Source organism: Budorcas taxicolor, chromosome 25, assembly GCF_023091745.1.
Source record: "Budorcas taxicolor isolate Tak-1 chromosome 25, Takin1.1, whole genome shotgun sequence".
In the NCBI taxonomy this organism is placed as follows: Eukaryota; Metazoa; Chordata; class Mammalia; order Artiodactyla; family Bovidae; genus Budorcas; species Budorcas taxicolor.
The window spans coordinates 51,011,949-51,033,270 of record NC_068934.1 but is presented as its reverse complement, the minus strand read 5'-3'; the positions used below and the strand labels follow the sequence as shown (position 1 = coordinate 51,033,270).

The 21,322-nt window shown below is 62.1% G+C and overlaps 1 protein-coding gene across 1 annotated transcript in view; it reads left to right on the top strand.

The window, feature by feature from the left end:
- The window catches only part of MUC2 (mucin 2, oligomeric mucus/gel-forming), a 28,744-nt gene extending 18,295 nt beyond the window's left edge, over window positions 1-10,449 (top strand). The window contains exons 37-56 of the mRNA XM_052662210.1: window positions 157-729; window positions 1,882-2,133; window positions 2,787-3,092; window positions 3,355-3,590; window positions 3,884-4,058; window positions 4,483-4,730; window positions 5,171-5,354; window positions 5,638-5,863; window positions 6,520-6,698; window positions 6,948-7,017; window positions 7,137-7,237; window positions 7,342-7,373; window positions 7,878-8,055; window positions 8,253-8,357; window positions 8,575-8,615; window positions 8,785-8,907; window positions 9,015-9,113; window positions 9,753-9,792; window positions 10,001-10,133; window positions 10,227-10,449. Coding sequence (XP_052518170.1) covers window positions 157-729; window positions 1,882-2,133; window positions 2,787-3,092; window positions 3,355-3,590; window positions 3,884-4,058; window positions 4,483-4,730; window positions 5,171-5,354; window positions 5,638-5,863; window positions 6,520-6,698; window positions 6,948-7,017; window positions 7,137-7,237; window positions 7,342-7,373; window positions 7,878-8,055; window positions 8,253-8,357; window positions 8,575-8,615; window positions 8,785-8,907; window positions 9,015-9,113; window positions 9,753-9,792; window positions 10,001-10,133; window positions 10,227-10,449 — 3,524 coding nt within the window. The remainder of the gene's footprint in view (window positions 1-156; window positions 730-1,881; window positions 2,134-2,786; window positions 3,093-3,354; window positions 3,591-3,883; window positions 4,059-4,482; window positions 4,731-5,170; window positions 5,355-5,637; window positions 5,864-6,519; window positions 6,699-6,947; window positions 7,018-7,136; window positions 7,238-7,341; window positions 7,374-7,877; window positions 8,056-8,252; window positions 8,358-8,574; window positions 8,616-8,784; window positions 8,908-9,014; window positions 9,114-9,752; window positions 9,793-10,000; window positions 10,134-10,226) is intronic.
- Window positions 10,450-21,322: the final 10,873 nt, after the last annotated feature.

The following is a 21,322-nucleotide window of genomic DNA, read 5'->3' as shown; positions in this document are numbered from 1 at the left end:
CCACGACTACAACAGAGACTCCTACCCCAACACCCACCACCACAGAGACCACCACCCCCACCACAACCACAACCACAGGGACCCCAACCCCAAAACCCACCACCACTCCAACAGAGACTCCAACCCCAATATCCACCACCACAGGGACCACCACCCCCACCACAACCACAGAGACCACCACCCCCACCACAACCACAACCACAGGGACCCCAACCCCAACACCCACCACCACTCCAACAGAGACTCCAACCCCAATATCCACCACCACAGGGACCACCACCCCCACCACCACCACAGAGACCACCGCCCCCACCACAACCACAACCACAGGGACCCCAACCCCAACACCCACAACCACAGAGACCACTGCCCCCACCACAACCACAACCACAGAGACCACCGCCCCCACCACAACCACAGGGACCACCACCCCGCCCATCACCACAGGGACCACAGGCCCCACCACAACCACAACCACAGGGACCCCAAGCTCAACACCTACAACCACAGGGACCCCAAGCCCTCCATTTACCACGACTACAACAGAGACTCCAACCCCAACACCCACCACCACAGAGACCACCGCCCCCACCACAACCACAGAGACCACCACCCCCACCACAACCACAACCACAGGGACCCCAACCCCAACACCCACAACCACAGAGACCCCAAGCCCAACATCTACCACCACTATAACAGAGACTCCAACCCCAACACCCACCACCAGTCACCCTCCAACCCCATCGACCACCACCACAACCACCACCGTCTTTCCAAGCACCCCCAGCACACTGCCACCCACAGTGACAATCCCCAGTACAACAGCCACGCCTACCTGGGAAACCACTACCACCCCAGCCACAACCACGTCTACCACAGAAGGGACCACCACAGTGTCACCAACCTCTCCGTGTCTGCCGGACTGCAGGTGGACTGGCTGGCTGGATTCTGGCAAACCGAATGATACCGAAGCAGGTGAAGACGTTGAATCCCTTGAGAACATCTGCAAGAGGGGCTGGGTAGCCAACATCTCCTGCAGAGCCGCCGTGTTCCCCAACACTCCCCTCCAAGAGCTTGGACAAACTGTGGTGTGTGACACCTCTGTTGGGCTTGTGTGCAAAAACCAGGACCAGAAGCCGGGCGGAGCTACCCCGACGTCTGCCTGCCTCAACTACGAAATCGACGTCTACTGCTGTTTTGTTCCACGTAACTGTGTCTCCACACCTTCGACCACCACTATGAAGACCCCAGGCCCATCGTCTACCACACTTTCATCGGAGACTACAAGTCCTACCGCTACAGAGACCCCAGCTACAACACTCTCCACAGCTTCAACTGGGACTCCAATGCCAACCTCTAGCACCACCTCAAGAGAGACAACAACCACCACACCCACAACCACAGGGACCACAAGCCCGCCATCTACCACCACTACGACAGAGACTCCAACCCCAACACCCACCGCCACAGGGACCACCGCCCCCACCACAACCACAACCACAGGGACCCCAACCCCAACACCCACCACCACTCCAACAGAGACTCCAACCCCTACACCCACAACCACAGAGACCACCGCCCCCACCACCACCACAGAGACGACTGCCCCCACCACAACCACAACCACAGGGACCCCAACCCCAACACCCACCACCACTACAACAGAGACTCCAACCCCAACACCCATCACAGAGACCACCACCCCCACCACAACCACAACCACAGGGACCACCGCCCCCACCACAACCACAGGGACCACTGCCCCCACCACCACCACAGAGACCACTGCCCCCACCACAACCACAACCACAGGGACCCCCACCCCAACACCCACAACCACAGAGACCCCAAGCCCTCCATTTACCACGACTACAACAGAGACTCCAACCCCAACACCCACAACCACAGAGACCACCACCCCCACCACAACCACAACCACAGGGACCCCAACCCCAACACCCACCACCACAGAGACCACCGCCCCCACCACTCCCACGACAGGGACCCCAAGCGCAACACCCACCGGCACACCTCCCACCAGCAGCACAGCCGTGGAGCCCTCCAGCACACCCCTGACCCCGACGCTGACAGTGCCGACGGTCACTCCAGCGGGAGGCACCACCCTTCCAGGCACGTGGGCACCGGTGTGGTTGTGTACTCATGCTTGTTCCTCCCATCAGGGGCGCAGCTCAGCTGCTGGGACTTCAGACAGGTGCCTCCACTCTTCCCTGGGAATGCAGTTCCCAGGAAGGTTTTAGAAGGGCTCACTGGCCATCCCGCCAAGACCTGCGGCTAGGTGCTCATGGAGGTGCTGCCCCTCGGCCTGTGCCTGCCCCCACGGGATATCTTTCCTTGGGCACGGCTGCCCGTGGCCCACGTCCTCTCCCTACAGCTGTACGATGGGCTCTGTGGGCAAAGCCACCCTGCAGGAGCCACCGAAGGGCCTGGGGCCTCGTGGGGAGTCTAGGTTGCTGGTCAGGCTCCCTGGGAGACCCTCCTCTGTCCCCCACTCCCACCGGCACTTCCCCACTGGGGCTTCAGGGGCCCGTGGCCAGCCCCTCCGGATGGAGCAGTGTCCCGTGGTGGCCTCCTCGCTACACACCCTGAGGCCGGTGGGCCTGACGCCCCGCCCAGCCCCGAGGCCCGGAGCTGGAACGTGGATGGGAGGCCTCCACACCACGTGCCGCGCTTCCAGGGGGTTGCCTGCGTGTTTGCTGCCAGGCCACCTGTGCAGTGAGAGGAGTGGACCCCCTCAGCCCTCCCTGCACCCTCCATTCTTACAGGCTCGCCGACCCTGGGTCCCACCTCCTCGAAGACCACCCCCACCCCTGGTTCCACGACGAGGCCGCCTTTACTCAGCACAAGCCCTACCTCCAGCCCCACTGCCACGCCTGTGTCAGCCACCTCCACAGGCGCCCCCACACCAACAGGACGCCCGTCGACCCCGCCGGAGACCCCCAGCACCTGGACCTCCAGTGTGTCCACCTCCACTGTGACCCCAGCAACCTCCCTCCTCGTTACCACCAGTGGGGTCACCCCCTCCAGGTTGCTTCCATGCTGCTTCTTGAATGGGACCTACTACGCCCCAGGTGCGCAAGCTCTTCCTTCTGATTCAGCAGCACAGGCTGGTGGCGGTTGGGTTCCCTGTGCTTGGGGGTCACTCAGAGGTCTACACTGGGAGCTTGCTTGGGAAGCTGGGTGCTGGGCCTGGGTGGATGTCTCCATGGCCAGCCCCACGAGCTGCAGCCACAAATCAGGACAGTGGGAGGTGTGGGCTTCTCTCTCCTGGCCTCTGGGGGAGCCAGCCTGAGTGCTCGGGGGCGGCATCAGCACTGGTCTCTCCCCTTGCAGGCGAGGTGGTGTACAACGGCACGTATGGAGACACGTGCTACTACGTGAACTGCTCGCTGGAATGCACGCTTGAGTTCTTCAACTGGTCGTGCCCATCCACACCCACCCCAACACCCAGCCCATCCACACCCACCCCAACACCCAGCCCATCCGCACCCACCAGCCAAGAATCCGGGACATCTACCGCGCCAGTGCCCGGGGTCCCCGGGTGCCCGGACTTGGACCCTCCCAGGCAGGTCTGTGTCTCTGGCGGCTTTTGTTGCCTTTGACGTCTAAAGCCCCATGTGCTGCCTTCCTGTAGGTCATGACCTTGCCCCTGTGCCCCACACCAGCCCCAGTCGGGCCAAGGCTTCAGGCAGCCTGAAGCCTTCTCCCCCTGGCTGGCTGCCCTCCTGGACAGGGTCGCCCTTGGCTCTCAGCCTCCTGGGCAGGGCTGTTAGCTGCTCACCCGGGGCCTCGCCAGCGCGGCCCAGCCCTCCCGTGTGAGCCAGGCTGGTCCCGCTGAGCCCGTGTCCTCCCCCACCGGCAGGAGAACGAGAGCTGGTGGATGTGCAACTGCACGAAGGCCACGTGCAAGTACAACAACATCGTGGAGCTCGTGAAGGTGCCGTGCGAGCCCCCACCCATGCCCACCTGCACCAACGGCCTTGCGCCCGTGCGCGTCCAGGACCCCGACAAGTGCTGCTGGCACTGGGAGTGCGACTGTGAGCCCGGCGCCGTGGGGACCCCGCCTGCTCCCGGGGGGCGCTGCAGACCCCAGGGTGTCATGCTGGCTTCGGTGGCTGGGTGCCCGCGGAGAGTCAGGCCCCGGTCTGAAGTGGTTTCTCCCACCTCCTGCCGGCTCCTCCTCTCAGCCACGGTCCAGGAAAGGGCGGGGCTGGCCTGGTGGAGGGCGGCCACTGCCGAGAGTAGGGCACAGAGGAGGCGTCGGGACCGACGCTCAGGGCTGCTGTGGGCCGAGGGGTGCTTGCCCTCTCGGGGCCCAGATGCCCCGAGTGCCCCGGGAACCAGACTGCAGGGCCTTCCGCAGTTTCTGCCTGCCCTTCCCACCCGAGCCTTGAGCACGTCCTGTCCCCGTCCTGCCCCCAGCTGGGGGCGCGACCCGGGCTCACCCCACGTGCTCTGCAGGCTACTGCACTGGCTGGGGGGACCCGCACTACGTCACCTTCGACGGGCTCTACTACAGCTACCAGGGCAACTGCACGTACGTGCTGGTGGAGGAGGTCAGCCCCAGGGTGGACAACTTCGGCATCTATGTCGACAACTACCACTGCGACGTCAACGATGAGGTGTCCTGCCCCCGCACGCTCATCGTGCACCACGAAACCCAGGAGGTGCTGATCAAGACCGTGCAGATGACGCCCATAATGGTGCAGGTATGCGGGGGGCGGGGTCCACGGTGGGCGCACGGGTGCGGGCTTCCTCACGCAGCGGGAGGCTGGGCTGCCCCCGACCCAGAGCCAGGCTTGGAGAGGTGCTCCATGGACACATCTCACGGGCCCTCTGGAGGCCTTCAGGGGCCCCTTGACCTCCGCTGCTCACGCCCCTACCACTCACCCTGGACGCAGGTCTCTGCGGCAGGCACCCCTCCCTGAGGACAGGGGCTCTCTACACACCATGTAGGGAGTTCTACCCCCTTTCGGGGTCCCCAGGCCTCCCGGGGGGACCCTGAGGACGGTGCCCCTGCCACCTGGCCCCTGGGATTCGTCAGGACAAAGATCTGGCCCAGTGTGATGGGAAGGAAGCGGGGAGGGGGAGGGGTGGCCCCCACGGCTCGCCCCGCCCCCTGACCCCCGCCCTGGGGTTCCCACCGCAGGTGCAGGTCAACAGGCAGGCCGTGGCGCTGCCCTACACCAAGTTCGGGCTGCGGGTATACGAGTCGGGCATCAACTACATGGTTGACATCCCCGAGCTGGGCGCCCTCGTGTCCTACAACGGCCTCTCCTTCTCCATCCGGCTGCCCTACCGCCTGTTCGGCAACAACACGAAGGGCCAGTGTGGTGAGCCCCTGACCACTGCACCCCACCTGGGGAGGACGGCCTGGCAGAGGCTGGCTGTGGGAGCTGCTCCCCAGGGGCGGCCCCGCACACTGCTTAGGCCCCCACGGGCCCCCAGCCGCGTCTGGGTCTGGCCCCTGTGGGAGGCCTGTCGGAGCCGTGTCTGTGCCCTTAGGCCCAGCCAGGTGCCCTCCAGGGACCTGGGCTGGAGCGGGGGGTCCCGGGGGCTTGCCCTGCTGGACAGCTGGGCCTGGTGTGTGTTCACGTGGCCTTCCCACCCGCACAGGCACGTGCACCAACAGCACCTTGGACGACTGTGTGCTGCCCAGTGGGGAGAGCATTGACAACTGCGAGGTCGCAGCTGACTCCTGGGTGGTGAATGACCCCTCCAAGCCACGCTGCCCCCACACCAGCTTCACCACCAGGCGCCCGGCCACCTCGCCCTTGGCGGGCACCAGCAGCTTCCCCACGAAGAGCTGTGCGTCTCCACTCTGTGAGCTCATCAAGGACAGGTGATCGCCCTGGAAGCTGCACCCCCACCTGGTCTGCCACGGAAAGGCCGCTGGCGCTGGGCCTGGGGCTGGGAAGGCAGATGGCAGTCACAGCGGGGCCAGGACTTGGGCCCCAGCAGGGTATCCAGGGCCCTCTGTGACTCCCCCACATCCCGTCTCTCCTGCCTCCTGAGATGGTGCAGCGTCTGCTGAGCTTGAAGGCTGGAGTAGACCAGCTGGCCTGGGATAGAGTTAGCGTCCACAACTGGTGCTGGGGAGGGGAATTTGGGCTTAGAGAGGGGGCCAAAGCTGGTATCTGTGGGAGTGAGCCCCTCACCCCCAGAGGTGTGTGCGTGAAGGCCAGGATGGCCACTGCTGGCCTTGCTGGGGGACCTTGGCACCTGGTGACCACTTAGACGCAGACCTTCCCTCTCTGGGGGCCGAGCACAGTGCTCTTCCTCTGGCCTCAGTGCTGGCTGCCGTGGCCTCAGGCCAGCTGGTGCCCCCGAGGCCGCCCCTGATGCTCTGCTCCCACCCTTAGCCCACAGGCATCTGTCTGGTGGTACAGGCTGAGCTGGGCCCCCGAGGGGGTGTAGCCCAGATGGAGGTGCCAGGGCAGGGGGATGTGAGAGGCTGGGGGCACCGGCCGGCCGGTGACCTGCATCCCTCCTCCACAGCTTGTTTGCCCAGTGCCACGCCCTGGCGCCCCCCCAGCACTACTATGAAGCCTGCCTGTTCGACAGCTGCTATGTGCCTGGCTCGAACCTGGAGTGCGCCAGCCTGCAGACCTACGCGGCCCTGTGTGCCCAGGAGGGCATCTGCGTGGACTGGCGGAACCACACGGGCGGGGCCTGCCGTGAGTGCCCTCCTGCTCACCCCAGGCTCAGCGGGAATCCTGGCGGGGGTGGGGGGCCAGGCCGCCTGAAGACGGGCTGTGCTAACCCCTGTGGGGCTGGACCCTCGCCTCCTGGCTCGGGACAGCATGAGGGGCAGAGGCCACGCTCGGCCTGCGTGGGCTGGGGTCCCATGTGGGAGGGGCTGGGCGGCGGTCAGTGGGGGTGGGGTGGGAGCCCAGGCCCCGCCCTCTGACGCTGCCCCTCCCCAGCGGTGACATGCCCCGCCCATCGTGAGTACCGGGCCTGCGGCCCCGTGGAGGAGCCCACCTGTAAGTCCAGGTCAGTCACGGTGGAGGCGCTGGGACGGCTGGCTGGCCCTCCGTCCTGCTCTGGGCAGCCCTGTCTGGGCCTGGTGGTCCCACCCGTCCCCACACCTGTCTCCTGATGCCCTCCCCCAGCCCCTCCGAGCCGAACAGCACGCGCCTGGTGGAAGGCTGCTTCTGCCCCGAGGGCACCACCAGCTACGCGCCCGGCTTCGACGTCTGCGTGGACCTGTGCGGTAGGCTGCCCGCCGCGCGGCCTCTGCCCTCCCCTTCCCGGGGCTGAGCCCAGAGCCTGCGGCAGGGGCTCGAGCTCACAGGGCCTGTCTCCTCTCTCTCCTAGGCTGCGTGGGGCCGGACAACGTGCCCAGAGAGGTAGGCCACCCCCTGGGCGCCGGGGCCAGGCCCTCCCACAAGCCCTGCATTTTGGGGGGGCGGGATGGGGTGGAATGAAAACCTGGAACCCTCAGAGGCAGAGTAATGAGTCCCTGGAGTCCTGGAAGGTTGAGCAAGCGCGGGGCCCATCCACCCGCCCCTCTGCGCGTCCGCCTGCCCGCCCCGCCCATCCGCCCACTAGCCGCTGGATATTCCGGCTACACCTGCGGCCTGTCTGCCCTGTGGCGTGCGTGTCTCCTGCGCACGGCTGGTTCTTTAGCTCTGCTCTGCGTGAGCCCCGCAGACACACCTGGTGCCTCCAGCACGCGCCAGGCCTGCGGGCCCACGGGAGCAGGTCCCAGCCCTGGTGTGAGTGTCCTCTCCAGAGCCGGCCCCGGGCACTTGGAGGTGGGGAGGGCTCGGGGTTTCCTGCCAGTCGCTCGGTGGGCCTCGCGGCACGGTGCTATGTCGCGCTGACCGGGGCCGGCTCCCCCGCCCCCGCAGTACGGGGAGCACTTCCAGTTCGACTGCAAGGATTGCATCTGCCTGGAGGGCGGGAGCGGCATCATCTGCAAGCCCAAGACGTGCCGGCCGGAGCCCCGGCTGGAGTGCGAGGAGGACGGCACCTACCCACTCACGGAGGTGGACCCCGCCAACACCTGCTGCAACCTCACCTCCTGCAGTAAGGCCCCCGCCGGCAGGGCGCGTGGCAGCCGGGCTCGTGCGTGGTCCCAGAGGCCGGGGCCTCAGGCGTGTCTGCAGGGCGTGGGTGCTGGGCAGGCGGGGGTTGAGGGGGCCCGGGGCCCACCCTGCCCGGGGCAGCGTCCAGGGTCAGCGGGCAAGGGGCTGCGCTCACCGGCGTGTCCCCGCTGCCTGCAGAGTGCAACGCCAGCCTGTGCAGGGAGAAGCCCCCTCTGTGCTCACTGGGCTTCCAGGTGAAGAGCGAGATGGTGCCCGGGAGGTGCTGCCCCCTGTACTCGTGTGGTAAGTGGGCCAGGCCGGGCAGGAGCGAGGCCTAGGGTGGGCAGGGCTCTGGCTGGGTGTTGGGGGCAGAGGACGGCTGAAGGGGCTCCTGCTTGGGGCCTCAGGGTCTGCCTGGTGGAAGCATCCAGCCCCACGCCCCCATGCTGTCCACCGGATGTGCGTCCACCCTGGGGTCCGGCAGGACAGTCTGACCCTTGCTCTGGTTCTTTCTCCCAAGTGCCCAAGGGCGTGTGTGTGCTGGAGCATGCCGAGTACCAGGTGAGGCCTGCCAGCCGTGGGGAGCGGGGCGGGGGCGCAGAGGGGGCTTTGAGGGCAGGGTCCTGGGCAGGCTCAGCTGGTGGGGGCCCCTCTCCCGCCATGGGGTGACGTCTTGGAGGAGAGGAGGCGCCATGTGGGCCCGCCTCACCCACCCTCCCTGTGCCCGAAGCCTGGCTCTCCAGTCTATTCATCCAAGTGCCAGAACTGCGTCTGCACCGACCGCAGGGACAGCGCCACGCAGCTCAACGTCATCACCTGCACCTACGTGCCCTGCAACACCACCTGCAGCCCGGTAAGCAGCCCCGGCCCCTGCGAGCCGGGCCCGCCGGGCCCGCCCACCCTGACGCCACATGGCCCTTCCTCTTCCCGTGCCAACCCCCCACCCCTGGTGTCCCGCAGGGCTTTGAGCTGGTGGACGCCCCCGGGGAGTGCTGCAAGAAATGCGAGCAGACTCACTGCATCATCAGCCGGCCTGGCCAGCAGAACCTGGTCCTGAAGGTGCGCCCTCCGCCTGAGCCCGGGGCCAAGCTGAGTCCCCCGCCCCCACCCGCAGGGCCGAGCACGTCCTGCCTCCCGTCAGGGCACCTGTCATGGGGTTTTGGGCCCTCTGGGTGGCTTCTCCAAGTCAGGCCACCGCTGTGGGACATGGACCATCTGGGGACTGTGGGCCGCGGGTCCCTGGGCCCCTCCTGGTGTCGCTGGCTCTGCAGCTCTGGACCTGTGGGCCACACTTGGCAAGGTGGTCAGGGAGCTGCCTGGGGGGCTCCCACCAGGCCTCACACAGAACTCCCCCCACCCTGTCCCGCAGCCCGGAGACATGAAGAGTGACCCCCTGAACAACTGCACCTTCTTCAGCTGCGTGAAGATACACAACCAGCTCATCTCATCCATCTCCAACATCACCTGCCCTGACTTTGACCCCAGCACCTGCGTCCAGGTGAGCAGGCCCGTCACTCCTGGAGTGGGGCCCGGATGTCCGGGGTGGGGGGTGCTGGGCTCCGTCGCAGGACGTGGCTACAGCTGCAGGCTCCACTCTGGGCCCGTCTACAGGAACTGCCCCTCCCACCCTCCTGGCAGGGGCGGCACTGTCACCACTGGGGGGGGTCTGGGGTCTCAACCGCCTCTCCTTCCCCCTAGGGCTCCATCACGCTCATGCCCAACGGCTGCTGCAGGAAGTGTGAGTGCAGGCCTCGGCGGGCGCTGACTTTGAGGACATCACCTGGGGTGCCCAGGAAGCCCAAATCCCTTCCAGGAGCCCATGACAACCCAGCTTGCTTGAGGGCCCTGGAGTGGGTGGCACTTGGGAAGGCGGGAGGAGGCCGCGAGGGAGGCAGGAGGGCCACGGAAGGCGGAGACCCCCTCCCAGCCTCTGCCTCTCTGCCCAGGCATCCCTCGAAATGAGACCAGCGTCCCTGTCCCCTGTGCTGCCGTCCCTGTCACAAGGGAGATTTCGCACAACGGCTGCAACGCGTCGGTCTCCATGAATGACTGCTCTGGGTCCTGCGGGACCTTCGCCATGTGAGGCCGGGGCGCCGGGGCCTGGTGGGGGCAGGGTGGGGGAGGCTGTGCCCACCCCAGCGGGCGGCGGACCCTGACCCCGCCTTCCCCCAGGTACTCGGCCGAGGCCCAGGCCCTGGACCACAGGTGCTCCTGCTGCAGAGAGCAGCGCGCCAGCCAGCGGGAGGTGATGCTGCGGTGCCCGGACGGGGGCACGCTCCGCTACACCTACACGCACATCGACAGCTGCCTGTGCCAGGACACCCTGTGCGAGCTGCCCACCCAGCGCAGGGCCCGGCGCTCCTCGCCCCTTGGGGTGGCCCCCGGGCGGGGGTGAGGGGAGGGCCCGGCTCCCACCATCCCGAGTCCCCTTCCCGCTGACTCCCTCAGCTGCCTCACCTCCTGAGCTGACTTTCTCTCTGCAGATATTTATTTTCTGAGCCTTTGTTCAATTCTTTGCTTTCCAAAATAAACTTGGGCAGAGACGCCGTGCTGGTGTGCTTCAGTAGTGGCTGGGGACCTGGGTGGGCTGCTGGGCACAGCCCAGGTCTGGCCACTTCCAGGGGGGTGCTTGGGGCCTGGCCGCCAGGCTCTGCACACGGGACATGGGGGAGGCTGTACACAGATGCCTGTCCCGCCCTTGGCGTGCACAAAGCCCTCGCCGCGCCTTCCAGATGCTGGAGGCTGCCCCTGCGGGAGGCCCGCCAAGCCTGAGTTTGTGGAAAAGGAGCCACTGAGCTGCATTTGCCCCGTTTGTGTGCGTGTGAGTGTGTGTTTGCCTGTGTGACCTGTGTGTGAGCACGCACACATTTGCATACATGCGTGTGAGATGCACTTCCTCCTGGGGGAAACAGAGACAGACCTGGTCCTGAACCACGCCCCACCGTGTGGCCTTACGGGTCCTCCCGGCCGCCGTGAAGCGTTTGGCAGGGCCGTCAGACCCTTCAGACCAACCTGACGGAGCTCCAGGGGGCTCTGGGGACCTGGCCTGGAGGCAGCCCTGTGTGTGCCCACGTGTTCAGCTGCCCACGCGTGTCTATGTGTGTCCACTGCCCACGCGTGCCCACGTGTCCACCTGCCCGCGTATGTTGTGTGTCCGTCTGCCCACGTGTGTCACACATCCGCTCGCCTGTATGTGCCCACCCTCCCGCATGTGCTGGGGAGCTGCGCTGTGAGCTGGCCGAGCCGCCAGAGTGGGAGTTCCAGGGAGGGACCATCCGACTCTTTGTGGCCGAGGGCAAGGCTGGTGGCCAGGGACCCTGAGGTTGGGAGGCAGCTGGGTGCCTGGGTGCCTGGGCTGAAGGCCCTTGAGCACAGTGCCATCTGTGGGCATTGTTGGAGGCCTAAGAGGAGGGTGCCGACCCCCTGCTACGGCCCCTGGCTCCCTTTACCCCAGACACCTGTCTGCCACATTAACGCCTGAATGATGGATGGGCGCTGGGAGAAGCTGCTCCAGGGCCAGCGGGCTTGCCCAGGGCAGACCCAGGCCCCCCTCCCATCCACTGCCCTCTCCTCGACCGCCCGGCTCCCTCCCGGCCCACCCCCCATGGACACCAGGTCAGGACCCCACAGCAGCAGCCCCAGCCTGGGTTCTGGCTCCCAGTGACCCCAGGAGCTCACATGGCTGCTGGCCCTGCCCTGTGGACTCCTGGGTGGTCAGTGGGCCTGGGTTGGTCTTGGAGCTACCACGTTCCTCCCTGGAGCAGAAGTTTGCTAAGGCGATGGGGGCTGCCCGCCCAGCGGCATGGCCACGAGGGGGTTCCGGGAGCCTCAGAACCAGCCTTGCACCTACCTCAGGCTCTGAGCTCTTCCTGTGCCCGGCCTGGCCGTGGGGCCGTGAGCTCTGGAGCGCCAGCCCTGGGGCCTGCAGGACAGGAGTCGGTGGTGGGAGCTGCGGTCTGAGGGGCTGGTGTGCGGGCCTTAGGCTCTGCCCAGCATCCGCCTCCCAGGGCCCCTGAGAAGTGGGGGCTCCCAGGTGACCGGGCGGGGGTGGGCTGCACTTCCGGACCCGCTGGTTTAAGCCCAGCAGCCCTGGCTTGTCTCTTCCGGACACATGGGTTTCATGAGGTTTTGTTTGGAAGGAGGTGTTTGACGACCATCAGGAGGCCCAGGCCCGGAGGAGTCAGGGGCCGCCTCCCGCCCCGCCCACGCTGGGCAGATGGGCCAGAGAAGGGCTGAGCCTGTGTGCGCACGCCTCAGTGACCCCAGGCTCCCCCTGCACCCCAGCGGGGGCAGGGAGGTGGGAGGTGGTGGGTGCTAAGTCACTTCAGTCGTGTCTGACTCTGTGACTCTGGAGTGTAGCCCTCCAGGCCCCTCCAGGCTCCTCTGTCCACGGAATTTCCCGGGCAGGAATCCTGCAGTGTGTGGCCATGCCCTCCTCCAGGGGCTTTTCTCTACGTAGGGGCTGAACCCGCACCTCTTACGTCCTGTGTTGGTGGGGAGCCCAGGGGGTGGCATCAGCTCATCACCTTGCTTCTCTCAGGTCATCAGTTCCTGCCCCCACCCCCATTTTTTGGTGAGGGCTCTGAGGGTCCGCCGGACACCTGCACAGTGGACAGCGACCCTGCCCCTCTGCTCTGGGGGCAACTGCCTTGGCCCACCCACCAGGCTCTCGAGCAGAGCTGTGACAGGGGAAAGGCCTGAGATGGTGAATGTTCCCCACTGCCTGGGGGGCCCAGCGTGACGCCTTTGGTAAATGGGCGCTTCCTGGCAAGAGCTCTGGGGAACAGGTTCCCTCCCCACCAAAGCCCCTGCAAATGGCCCACCCAGGTCACAGACATGTAAGAGGGGTGTTGTTCAATCGCTCAGTCATGTCTGACTCTTTGTGACCCCATGGACTGCAGCACACCGGGCTTGCCTGCCCTTCACCATCTCCTGGAGCTTGCTCAAACTCATGTCCATTGAATCAGTGATGCCATCCAGCCATCTCATCCTCTGTCGTCCCCTTCTCCTCCTGCTCTCAGTCTTTCCCAGAATCAGAGTCTTTTCCAGTGAGTCAACTCTTCACATGGGTGGCCAAAGTATTGGAGTTTCAGCTTTAGCATCAGTCCTTCCAGTGAATATTCAGGACTGATTTCCTTTAGGATTGGCTGGTTGGATCTCCTTGCAGTCCAAGAGACTTTCAAGAGTCTTCTCCACAGCCACAGTTCAAAAGCATCAATTCTTTTGTGCTCAACCTTCTTTATGGTCCACCTCTCACATCTGTACATGACTGCTGGAGAAACCATAGCTTTGACTATATGCACCTTTGTTGGCAAAATTATGTCTCTGCTTTTTAATATACTGTCTAGGTTGGTCATAGCTTTTCTTCCAAGGAGCAAGCATCTTTTAAATTTCATGGCTGCAGTCACTGTCCACAGTGATTTTAGAGCCCAAGAAAATAAATTCTATCTCTGTTTCCATTTCCTCCCCATCTATTTGCCATGAAGTGATGGGACTGGATGCCATGATCTTTGTTTTTTGAATGTTGAGTTTTAATCCAGCTTTTTCACTCTCCTCTTTCACCTTTTTCAAGAGGCTCTTTAGTTCCTCTTTGCTTTCTGCCATTATGGTGGTGTCATCTGCATATCTGAGGTTATTGATATTTCTCCCGGCAATCTTGATTCCAGCTTGTGATTCATCCAGCTCAGCATTTCGTATGATACACTGTACACATAAGTTAAATAAGCAGGGTTACGATATACAGCCTTGAGGTGCCCTTTTTGAACCAGTCTGTTTTTCCATGTCCGATTCTAACTGTTGCTTCTTTACCTGCATACGAGTTTCTCAGGAGACAGGTAAGGTGGTCCAGTGTTCCCATCTCTTGAAGAACTTTCCACAGTTTGTTGTGATCCGCACAAGCAAAGACTTTTGTGTAGTCAATGAAGCAGAAGTAGATGTTTTTCTGGAATTCCCTTGCTTTTTCTAGGATCCAATGGATGCTGGCAATTTGATCTCTGGTTCCTCTGCCTTTTCTAAATCCAGCTTCTACATCTTGAATTTCTCAGTTCATGTACTGTTGAAGCCTAGCTTGAAGGATTTTGAGCATTACCTTGCTAGCATGTAAAATGAGTGTAAAGAGTTAAATGTGCAGTAGTTTGAAAATACTTTGCATTGCCGTTATTTGGGATTGGAATGAAAACTGACTTTTTCCAATCCTGTAGCCATTGCTGAGTTTTCCAAATTTGCTAGTATATTGAATGCAGCACTTTAACAGCATCATCTTTTAGAATTTGAAATAGCTCAGCTGTAGTTCCATCACCTCCACTAGCTTTGTTTGTAGTAATGCTTCCTAAGGAATCAAGATTGCTGCAAGAAATACCAACAACCTCAGATATGCAGGTGATACCATCCTATGGCAGAAAGTGAAGAGGAGCTAAAAGAGCCTCTTGATCAGGGTGAAGGAGAGTGAAAAGCTGCCTTAAAACTCAACATTCAAAAAACTAAAATTATGGCATCTGGTCCCACTACTTCATGGCAAATAGATGAGGAAAAAGTGGAAACAGTGGCAGATCTTATTTTCCTGGGCTCCAAAATCACTGTGGATGGTGACTGCGGCCATGAAATTAAAAGATACTTGCTCCTTGGAAGAAAAGCTATGACAAACCCAGACAGAGTACTAACAAGAAGAAACATCACTTTGCCGACAAAGGTCTGCACAGTCAGGGCTGTGGTTTTTCATAGTCGTGTATGGATGTGAGAGCTGGACCATAAAGAAGGTTGAGCACAAAAGAATTGATGGTTTTGAACTGTGGTGTTGGAGAAGACTCTTGAGAGTCCCTTGGACTGCAAGGAGATCCAACCAGTTCATCCTAAAGGGAATCAGTCCTGAATATTCACTGGAAGACTGATGCTGAAGCTGAAGCTGCAATATTTTGGCCACCTGATGCGAAGAACTGACACATTGGAAAAGACCCTGACGCTGGGAAAGATTGAAGGTGGGAGGAGAAGGGGACGACAGAGGATGAGATGGTTGGATGGCATCAGCGACGCGATGGACATGAGTTGAGCAAACTCCGGGAGTTGGTGAAGGACAGGGGAGCCTGGCGTGCTGCAGTCCCGTGGGTTTCAAAGAGGAGGACATAACTTAGCAACTGAACAACAAGACTAGAAGGAAATATTACTCACTTGTTAAGGGATATTGATCAAAAAGGACAGCAAACATCAGGGTTAGTGCTGGGGCTTTAGAATCACTCCATGGAAGGCCTGGTGAGTGTGTCCTGCACCGTCCACCACGCCTCTCAGGCCCTGGCAGAAGCACCGGGAACACGCGGCGGGGGGCCCAGGTCTCAGCTAAGGGCGAGGGCGAGAGGAGCCACCCGGCCAGGCTGGAGTGGCCCTGAGCCCCTCATCTCCCGTGTGGTCAGTCCCACTCTGGACCCAGCTAGCCGGGCTGAGCCCACAGCCTGTGACCAGGAGGGCAGAGCAGGGACCCAGGGGCATGACCCGGCTCTGAGAGCCTTGAGGCGCCTGTGGACCCTCGGGACTTTGCTCATGGGGTCGAATCAGATCCCGTCTCTTTAAGTCTCTGCTGGCCACAGTCCCCGACTGCCTCCCTCCCTCCTCCACCTGCTGGTCCTGGAGAGAAGCTCAGCATTTCCTCCTGGGGCAGGGGGTTCACGTTACCCCTTTGTCCTTGCAGGTCGTCTCGGGCTGAGCTGTGTCCCCAGTTCATAAACAGGAATCCTGACCCCAGCCCCCAGCTGCGAGTATTTGGAGATAAGCCTTTAAAGATGGGCTAACATAAAATGGGGGCTTCCCTGGTGTCTCAGTGGCAGAGAACCTGCCCGCCAATGCGGGAGACCCAGGTTCGATCCCTGGGTTGGGCAGATCCCCTGGAGAAAGGAATGGCAACCCACTTCAGTATTCTTGCCAGGGAAATGCCACGGGCAGTGGAACCTGGTGGGCTACGTCCATGGGGTCGCAGGAGTCAAAGAAATGACTGAGCGACTGACTAAGTGAGGCAGAAGGTAAAGCGAGGTCGCCAGAGTGGACCCCGACCTCACAGGACGGACGTCCTTATAAGGAGGTCAGGACACAGACACACAGACGCATGGCCGCGTGAGCACGCGGAGAGGAGACGGCCGTCTGCAAGCCGGGGAGAGAGGCCTCAGGAGGACAGCCCTGCCCCCACCCGGGTCTGGAGTTCCAGCCTCCAGGACTGGAGACAGTCAGTCACCCTGGGAAACAGCCGCCAGGAGGAGCGGACAGGGCGCTCAGGGGGCCATGGGCTTTGGGGCCATTGCCTGTAGGCGTTCCCACTGAAAGCCCACCCCCTGCACGGCTGGGGGGTGTGACCAGGGACGTGCCAGGGGCTCAGAGATCCCAGCCCAGGGTGAAGCAGCTCTGAACAGGGGCAGTCTTGACGGGGGTTAGATGTCTGACAGACATCTGAGCCAGCCGAGATGGGCCAGCAGCCTTGGGGGTCACACCGCTGTGTAGGCAGCACCCCACCAGGCTGACCCGCGAGGCCCAGGCTGGGCTGCCGGGAGATGGGGCGGTGGGGGTGAGGCCGGGGCTGCCCCAGGTCCCCTCCCCGCCCTCCCAGCCTGGTCCTGCAGCAGAAAGCACCTGCCCTGTTCCTCGGGAGCACTTCCAAGCCCTGAATCCCCCTCTTCCGGGGTTGGGATGCTGTCCGCCAGCCGCTGAGCCAGGCCCCATGACCACCAGCCTCACACCTTCTTTATGTCTCGTGACTGTGCCCTCTGCAGCCAGGCTGCCTCCTCCTGGTGGGGCATTGGGGGCGGCGGGGGTGGGGAGTGTTGTAGGGCATTTTCCAGGCCCAACCCCCTTGGGGTCCGCAGGCCCATATAACGAGGCCCCAGGGGGACTGGGGGCTTCACTGCGGGGCGTCACAGGTGCCCCCTGCAGTGGCCTGGGGCCTGCAGTGTCCTGCCTGCTCAGCCTTCCCGGCGCTCCTGGCATCTCCAGGGCAGCGAGTGATCAGCGCATCTTCCCTCTTCTTGCTCGGACCTGGGCTCCAGCTCCAGCTGCAGGGTGGGCTGTGGGCCGAGACTCCCGCGACCCTCTGTGGCCCCTGTGCCCGGCCAGACCCTTCCCCGGGGCCCTGGACGCCGCCCTTGTATGGCCTCGGCCCCCTGGCACCCACCCCCCAGCGCTGCCTGAATTGCCTCTGTTAGTCTGCAGAGTTGACCCCGCCTCTGCCTGAAGACGGGACTCCACACAGAGAGCCGGGAGGTGGGGCAGCGTGCCCCCTGCTTAGTGTCGGCTTTTAAGACCTTTCCTGAAAACTAGTCTTGGGTCTCCGGGGTGGGGGGTGCAGTGTCCTCTAAGGATGCCAGCGCCCACAGCGGCCTCCTGTCTGAAATCTGGGCTCAAACAAGATCAGAGCTCAAACAGCAGCTCTTGGCCAAACCACAGGCATCTCAGTCCTTTGGCCTCTTGGCACGAGGTGGGCCGAGCTCCAGGCCACGGAAGTTTACCCAGGGATGGGGAGGTCTCCTGCCTTCCCCTCTGGCAGGAAGCGTTGGCACAGTTCACTGATAAGCTGGTCAAAGCTCCCAGCAGGGCTGGGTGCCGGCTGCACCTTTGAACCGGTGGGCCGGTGCATGGTTTGGTGGGGGACAGCTGTCCCTTCTGGCACTTCTCCAGAGGCCATCCAGGGGTGGCTCCAGCCACTGCCTGGAGCCCACAGGAGGCCTAGGTAGCTGTAGACATGGGGACCAGGGGTGGTCGTGGGCAAGGTGAGCAGCCTGCTGGCCACGAAGCCCGGGTGTCTGGAGTCTGATGGTAGCTCACACGGGTCAAGCTCTTCCTTCTGTTTGGCCGAGGTGTTTGGCAGCAAGCGCTCCCGGGATGTCACCCCCGCCCCTGCTCAGCATCCACACGTCAGCGGGAACTCTCCCAGGACCGGCAAGCCCGAGAGTTGTTTGGCACCCTCGAGCTGGAGCAATAATTGGCCTAAATATCAGATGAAATTCAGACTTCTTCAAGTATTTAAATAACTGACTTGTTGGAAAAGACCCCGGTTGGGAAAGACGGAAGGTGGAAGGACAAGAGGCCGACAGAGGACGAGGTGTTTGGATGACATCACTGACTCAATGAACTTGGGCAGACTCAGCGACGGCGAGGGACGGGGGCACCTGGCATGCTATAGCCCATGGGGTCACAAAGAGTCGGACACGACTTGGCGGCTAAAAACAACAACCACAGCCCCTCGGTCCCGTGACCGGTGGGCGTGGAGATGCCCAAGTGGGCCCTGCCGTCTTCTCCCCTGCCCCCTGCTTCTCTATAACTGAGTGCGATGGAGGCTTGGTAATGAGAGGCCTGAGGACTCTGCCCCCCGCCGAAAGGTCCAGAGCCCCTCCGGCACTCTGCTAGGTCCTTCTGGTTTCCCTCACCGTCTCCCCTGTTCTTATGATTCGCGCTGAGAGATGTAAGGAGGAACCCTTTGAACTTGAGATTTGTGCGTGTTGTATCAGCAACTCGTTCTTTTCATTACTGGGCGGTGCTGCGCTGTCGTTTGGCCAGGATTGCTTACTCCTCCTACTGTGGTGGGCGTCAGGTTACTCCCAGTGCCGTGGGAGAACTACGTCCCCCCCACATTCACGTGTTGGCCTCTGAACCCCGAGTACCTCCCAATGTGACCTTACTTGGAGATCGGGTCTTTTCCGAGATGACAGAGGTGACATGAGGTCATTGGCTGGGCCCTATTCCTGTGCGATTATTGTTTATAAAAGGGGGAAATGTGGAGACGGACACACACCAGGGAGGCCAGACGCCATGGGAAGGTGAAGGCAGAGGTCGGGGGGATGTTTCCACATGCCGAGGACGCCGAGGATGCCGAACACCGGAGCAAACCCCCACAGCAGAGGGCAAGAGCGCGACACTCCTCCCTTTAGAGCCTGGGGGGCAGTCCTGCAGGCCCTCGACCTGGGACGTCCCGCCTCCAGGACGGAGCGAACGAACTTCCGCTGATCAAGCCGCCCATGCGGGGTCCTGCCTGCCGGGGGTGCGGCCGTCAGTTCTGGGCAACTGTGGATAGACAATCACCCCGCAGGGTGTTCTGGGCGACTGTGGATAGATAATCACTCTGCAGGGTGTTCTGGGTGACTGTGGATAGACAATCACCCCCACAAGGGTGTTCTTGGTTACTGTGGATAGATAATCACCCCACAAGGGTGTTCTGGGTGACTGGGGATAGACAATCACCCGCAGGGTGTTCTGGGCGACTGTGGATAGATAATTACCCCACAAGGTGTTCTGGGTGACTGTGGATAGACAATCACCCCCACAAGGGTGTTCTTGGTTACTGTGGATAGACAATCACCCCCACAAGGGTGTTCTTGGTTACTGTGGATAGACAATCACCCCCACAAGGGTGTTCTTGGTTACTGTGGATAGATAATCACCCCAAAAGGGTGTTCTGGGTGACTGGGGATAGACAATCACCCCACAGGGTGTTCTGGGTGACTGGGGATAGACAATCACCCCATAAGGGTGTTCTGGGTGACTGGGAATAGACAATCACCCTGCAGGGTGGTAGGTGGTGCAGCCCTCACCTCTCTTGGAACCGCTCAGATTCCCCAGTGGCCCAGGGCAGGCTCTGAGCCTGGGGGGCTCTTCCAGCTCTGCGCAGGGCGGGCACTGGGGGCCGTCCTTCCGTCTCCACCTGTAGCCCTTCTGGAAGTTCCTTTAGTCCTGGCACGTCACTGAGTTGTGCCCAGGTGTTGAGGTTTCCATTTCTCTCAGTGGGTTGCCCCTGAATCCCTTTCTTCTGAGGACTTTCATTTTTTACTGTGGGAAAATGTTCCATTATTACTTTAACACTTTCCTTCTCCATTAAAATTTTAAAACTTTTTATCTGTGGTAAGAAACACATCATAGAGAATTTGCCCTGTCAGTCATTTCCAGGCGCACAGCTCGGGACACCGAGACATTCCCCTGGCTGTGTTACCTTCTTCACTGTCATCCCCAGAACCTGTTCATCTTCCCAAACAGATACTCTGTCCCCACTGGCCACTACTGCCCTGCCCCATGGCCCCAGGCCCTGGCCCTCCGTCCACTTCCTATGTCTGTGGAGGCGACACCTCCAGGGACCTCCTCTGGGGGGAGTCAGAGAGCACCCGTCCTTCTGTGCCTGGACTATTTCTCTGAGAGTCACGTCCTTGAGGGTCATCCATGCTGCAGCCTCTGTCAGAGTTTCCTCCCCCTTTAAGGCTGAGCAACGTCCACCGATGGACAGGCTGCATTCCGTGTGTCCATCCGCTCACCCATCGATGGGCACTCGGGTTGCCCACCTGGGCTGCTGTGAACACTAATGCACAGGCCCTTGGCACCTGCTCTCAGTTGCCTGGGGGTCCTCCAGGTCTCTCGAGGAGAAAAAGGGCTGAGCCCAGGCCCTCAGATTCACCTTGACGTGTCCCCCTGGACCAGATCCTCTTGGTCAGACCTTCCCCAGGATGCTCTGGGGGAGGCGCGTATGCAGGCCTGACTCTCCAGCCAGGAGCTCAGAGTAGGATGCAGGGAGGAGGGATTCTGGGTGGGCTGGTCCATGGCCCTGCCCGGCTATTGCCATTACAGTACCCATCGTCTCCCTCCCACCATTCACTGCTGCCAACCTCTGACCTCTGACCCCAGAGCCCAGGAGCCTGTTTGGGGCTGAGACCAGAGAGTGGCCAGAAGGCCCCATCCGGCCTGCCCACCTGGCCACCTGCCCACCCAGCCGCCCACCCGCCCGGCCAGCAAGGCCACCTGCCCACCTGCCCACCTGCCCACCCGCCCACCGGACCAGCAAGGCAGCCTCCGCTCTCCCGCTCAGCACCTCTGTGTCTGTCTCTCTCTCCCCATCTCTGTCTGTGTCTCTCTCGTTCTCTCTGTCTCTCAGACCATTCCCCACTCTGGGTGCTGATCAGTAACTGCGTCAATAGATAGGAATTAATTAAAACCCCGTAAATCTCAAAACTAAATAAAGCAGCTGGGCCAGCCCTGTGTGCAAACAAGAAGCATCCGTGTGGCCTCCGCCCCACTGCTGGGGAAGGCAGGACAGCCCCCAGCCTCCGGCACTTTCCTGCCAAACCCGCGGACACCTCCGGCTCCGAGGCTTCGAGGCGGAAGGAGGCTGCATCTGTGCTGGGATTCTCACAGAGGAGGGGCTGCCCCAAGGCTGAGAGAGCCCCGAGAGCGGGTGGGGGTGCCCAGCATACCCGGGGCTCCATGCAGATCCATTCCTGGCCTCCCTGCCTCCCACGGACCCCCCAGCACCAGGCTCT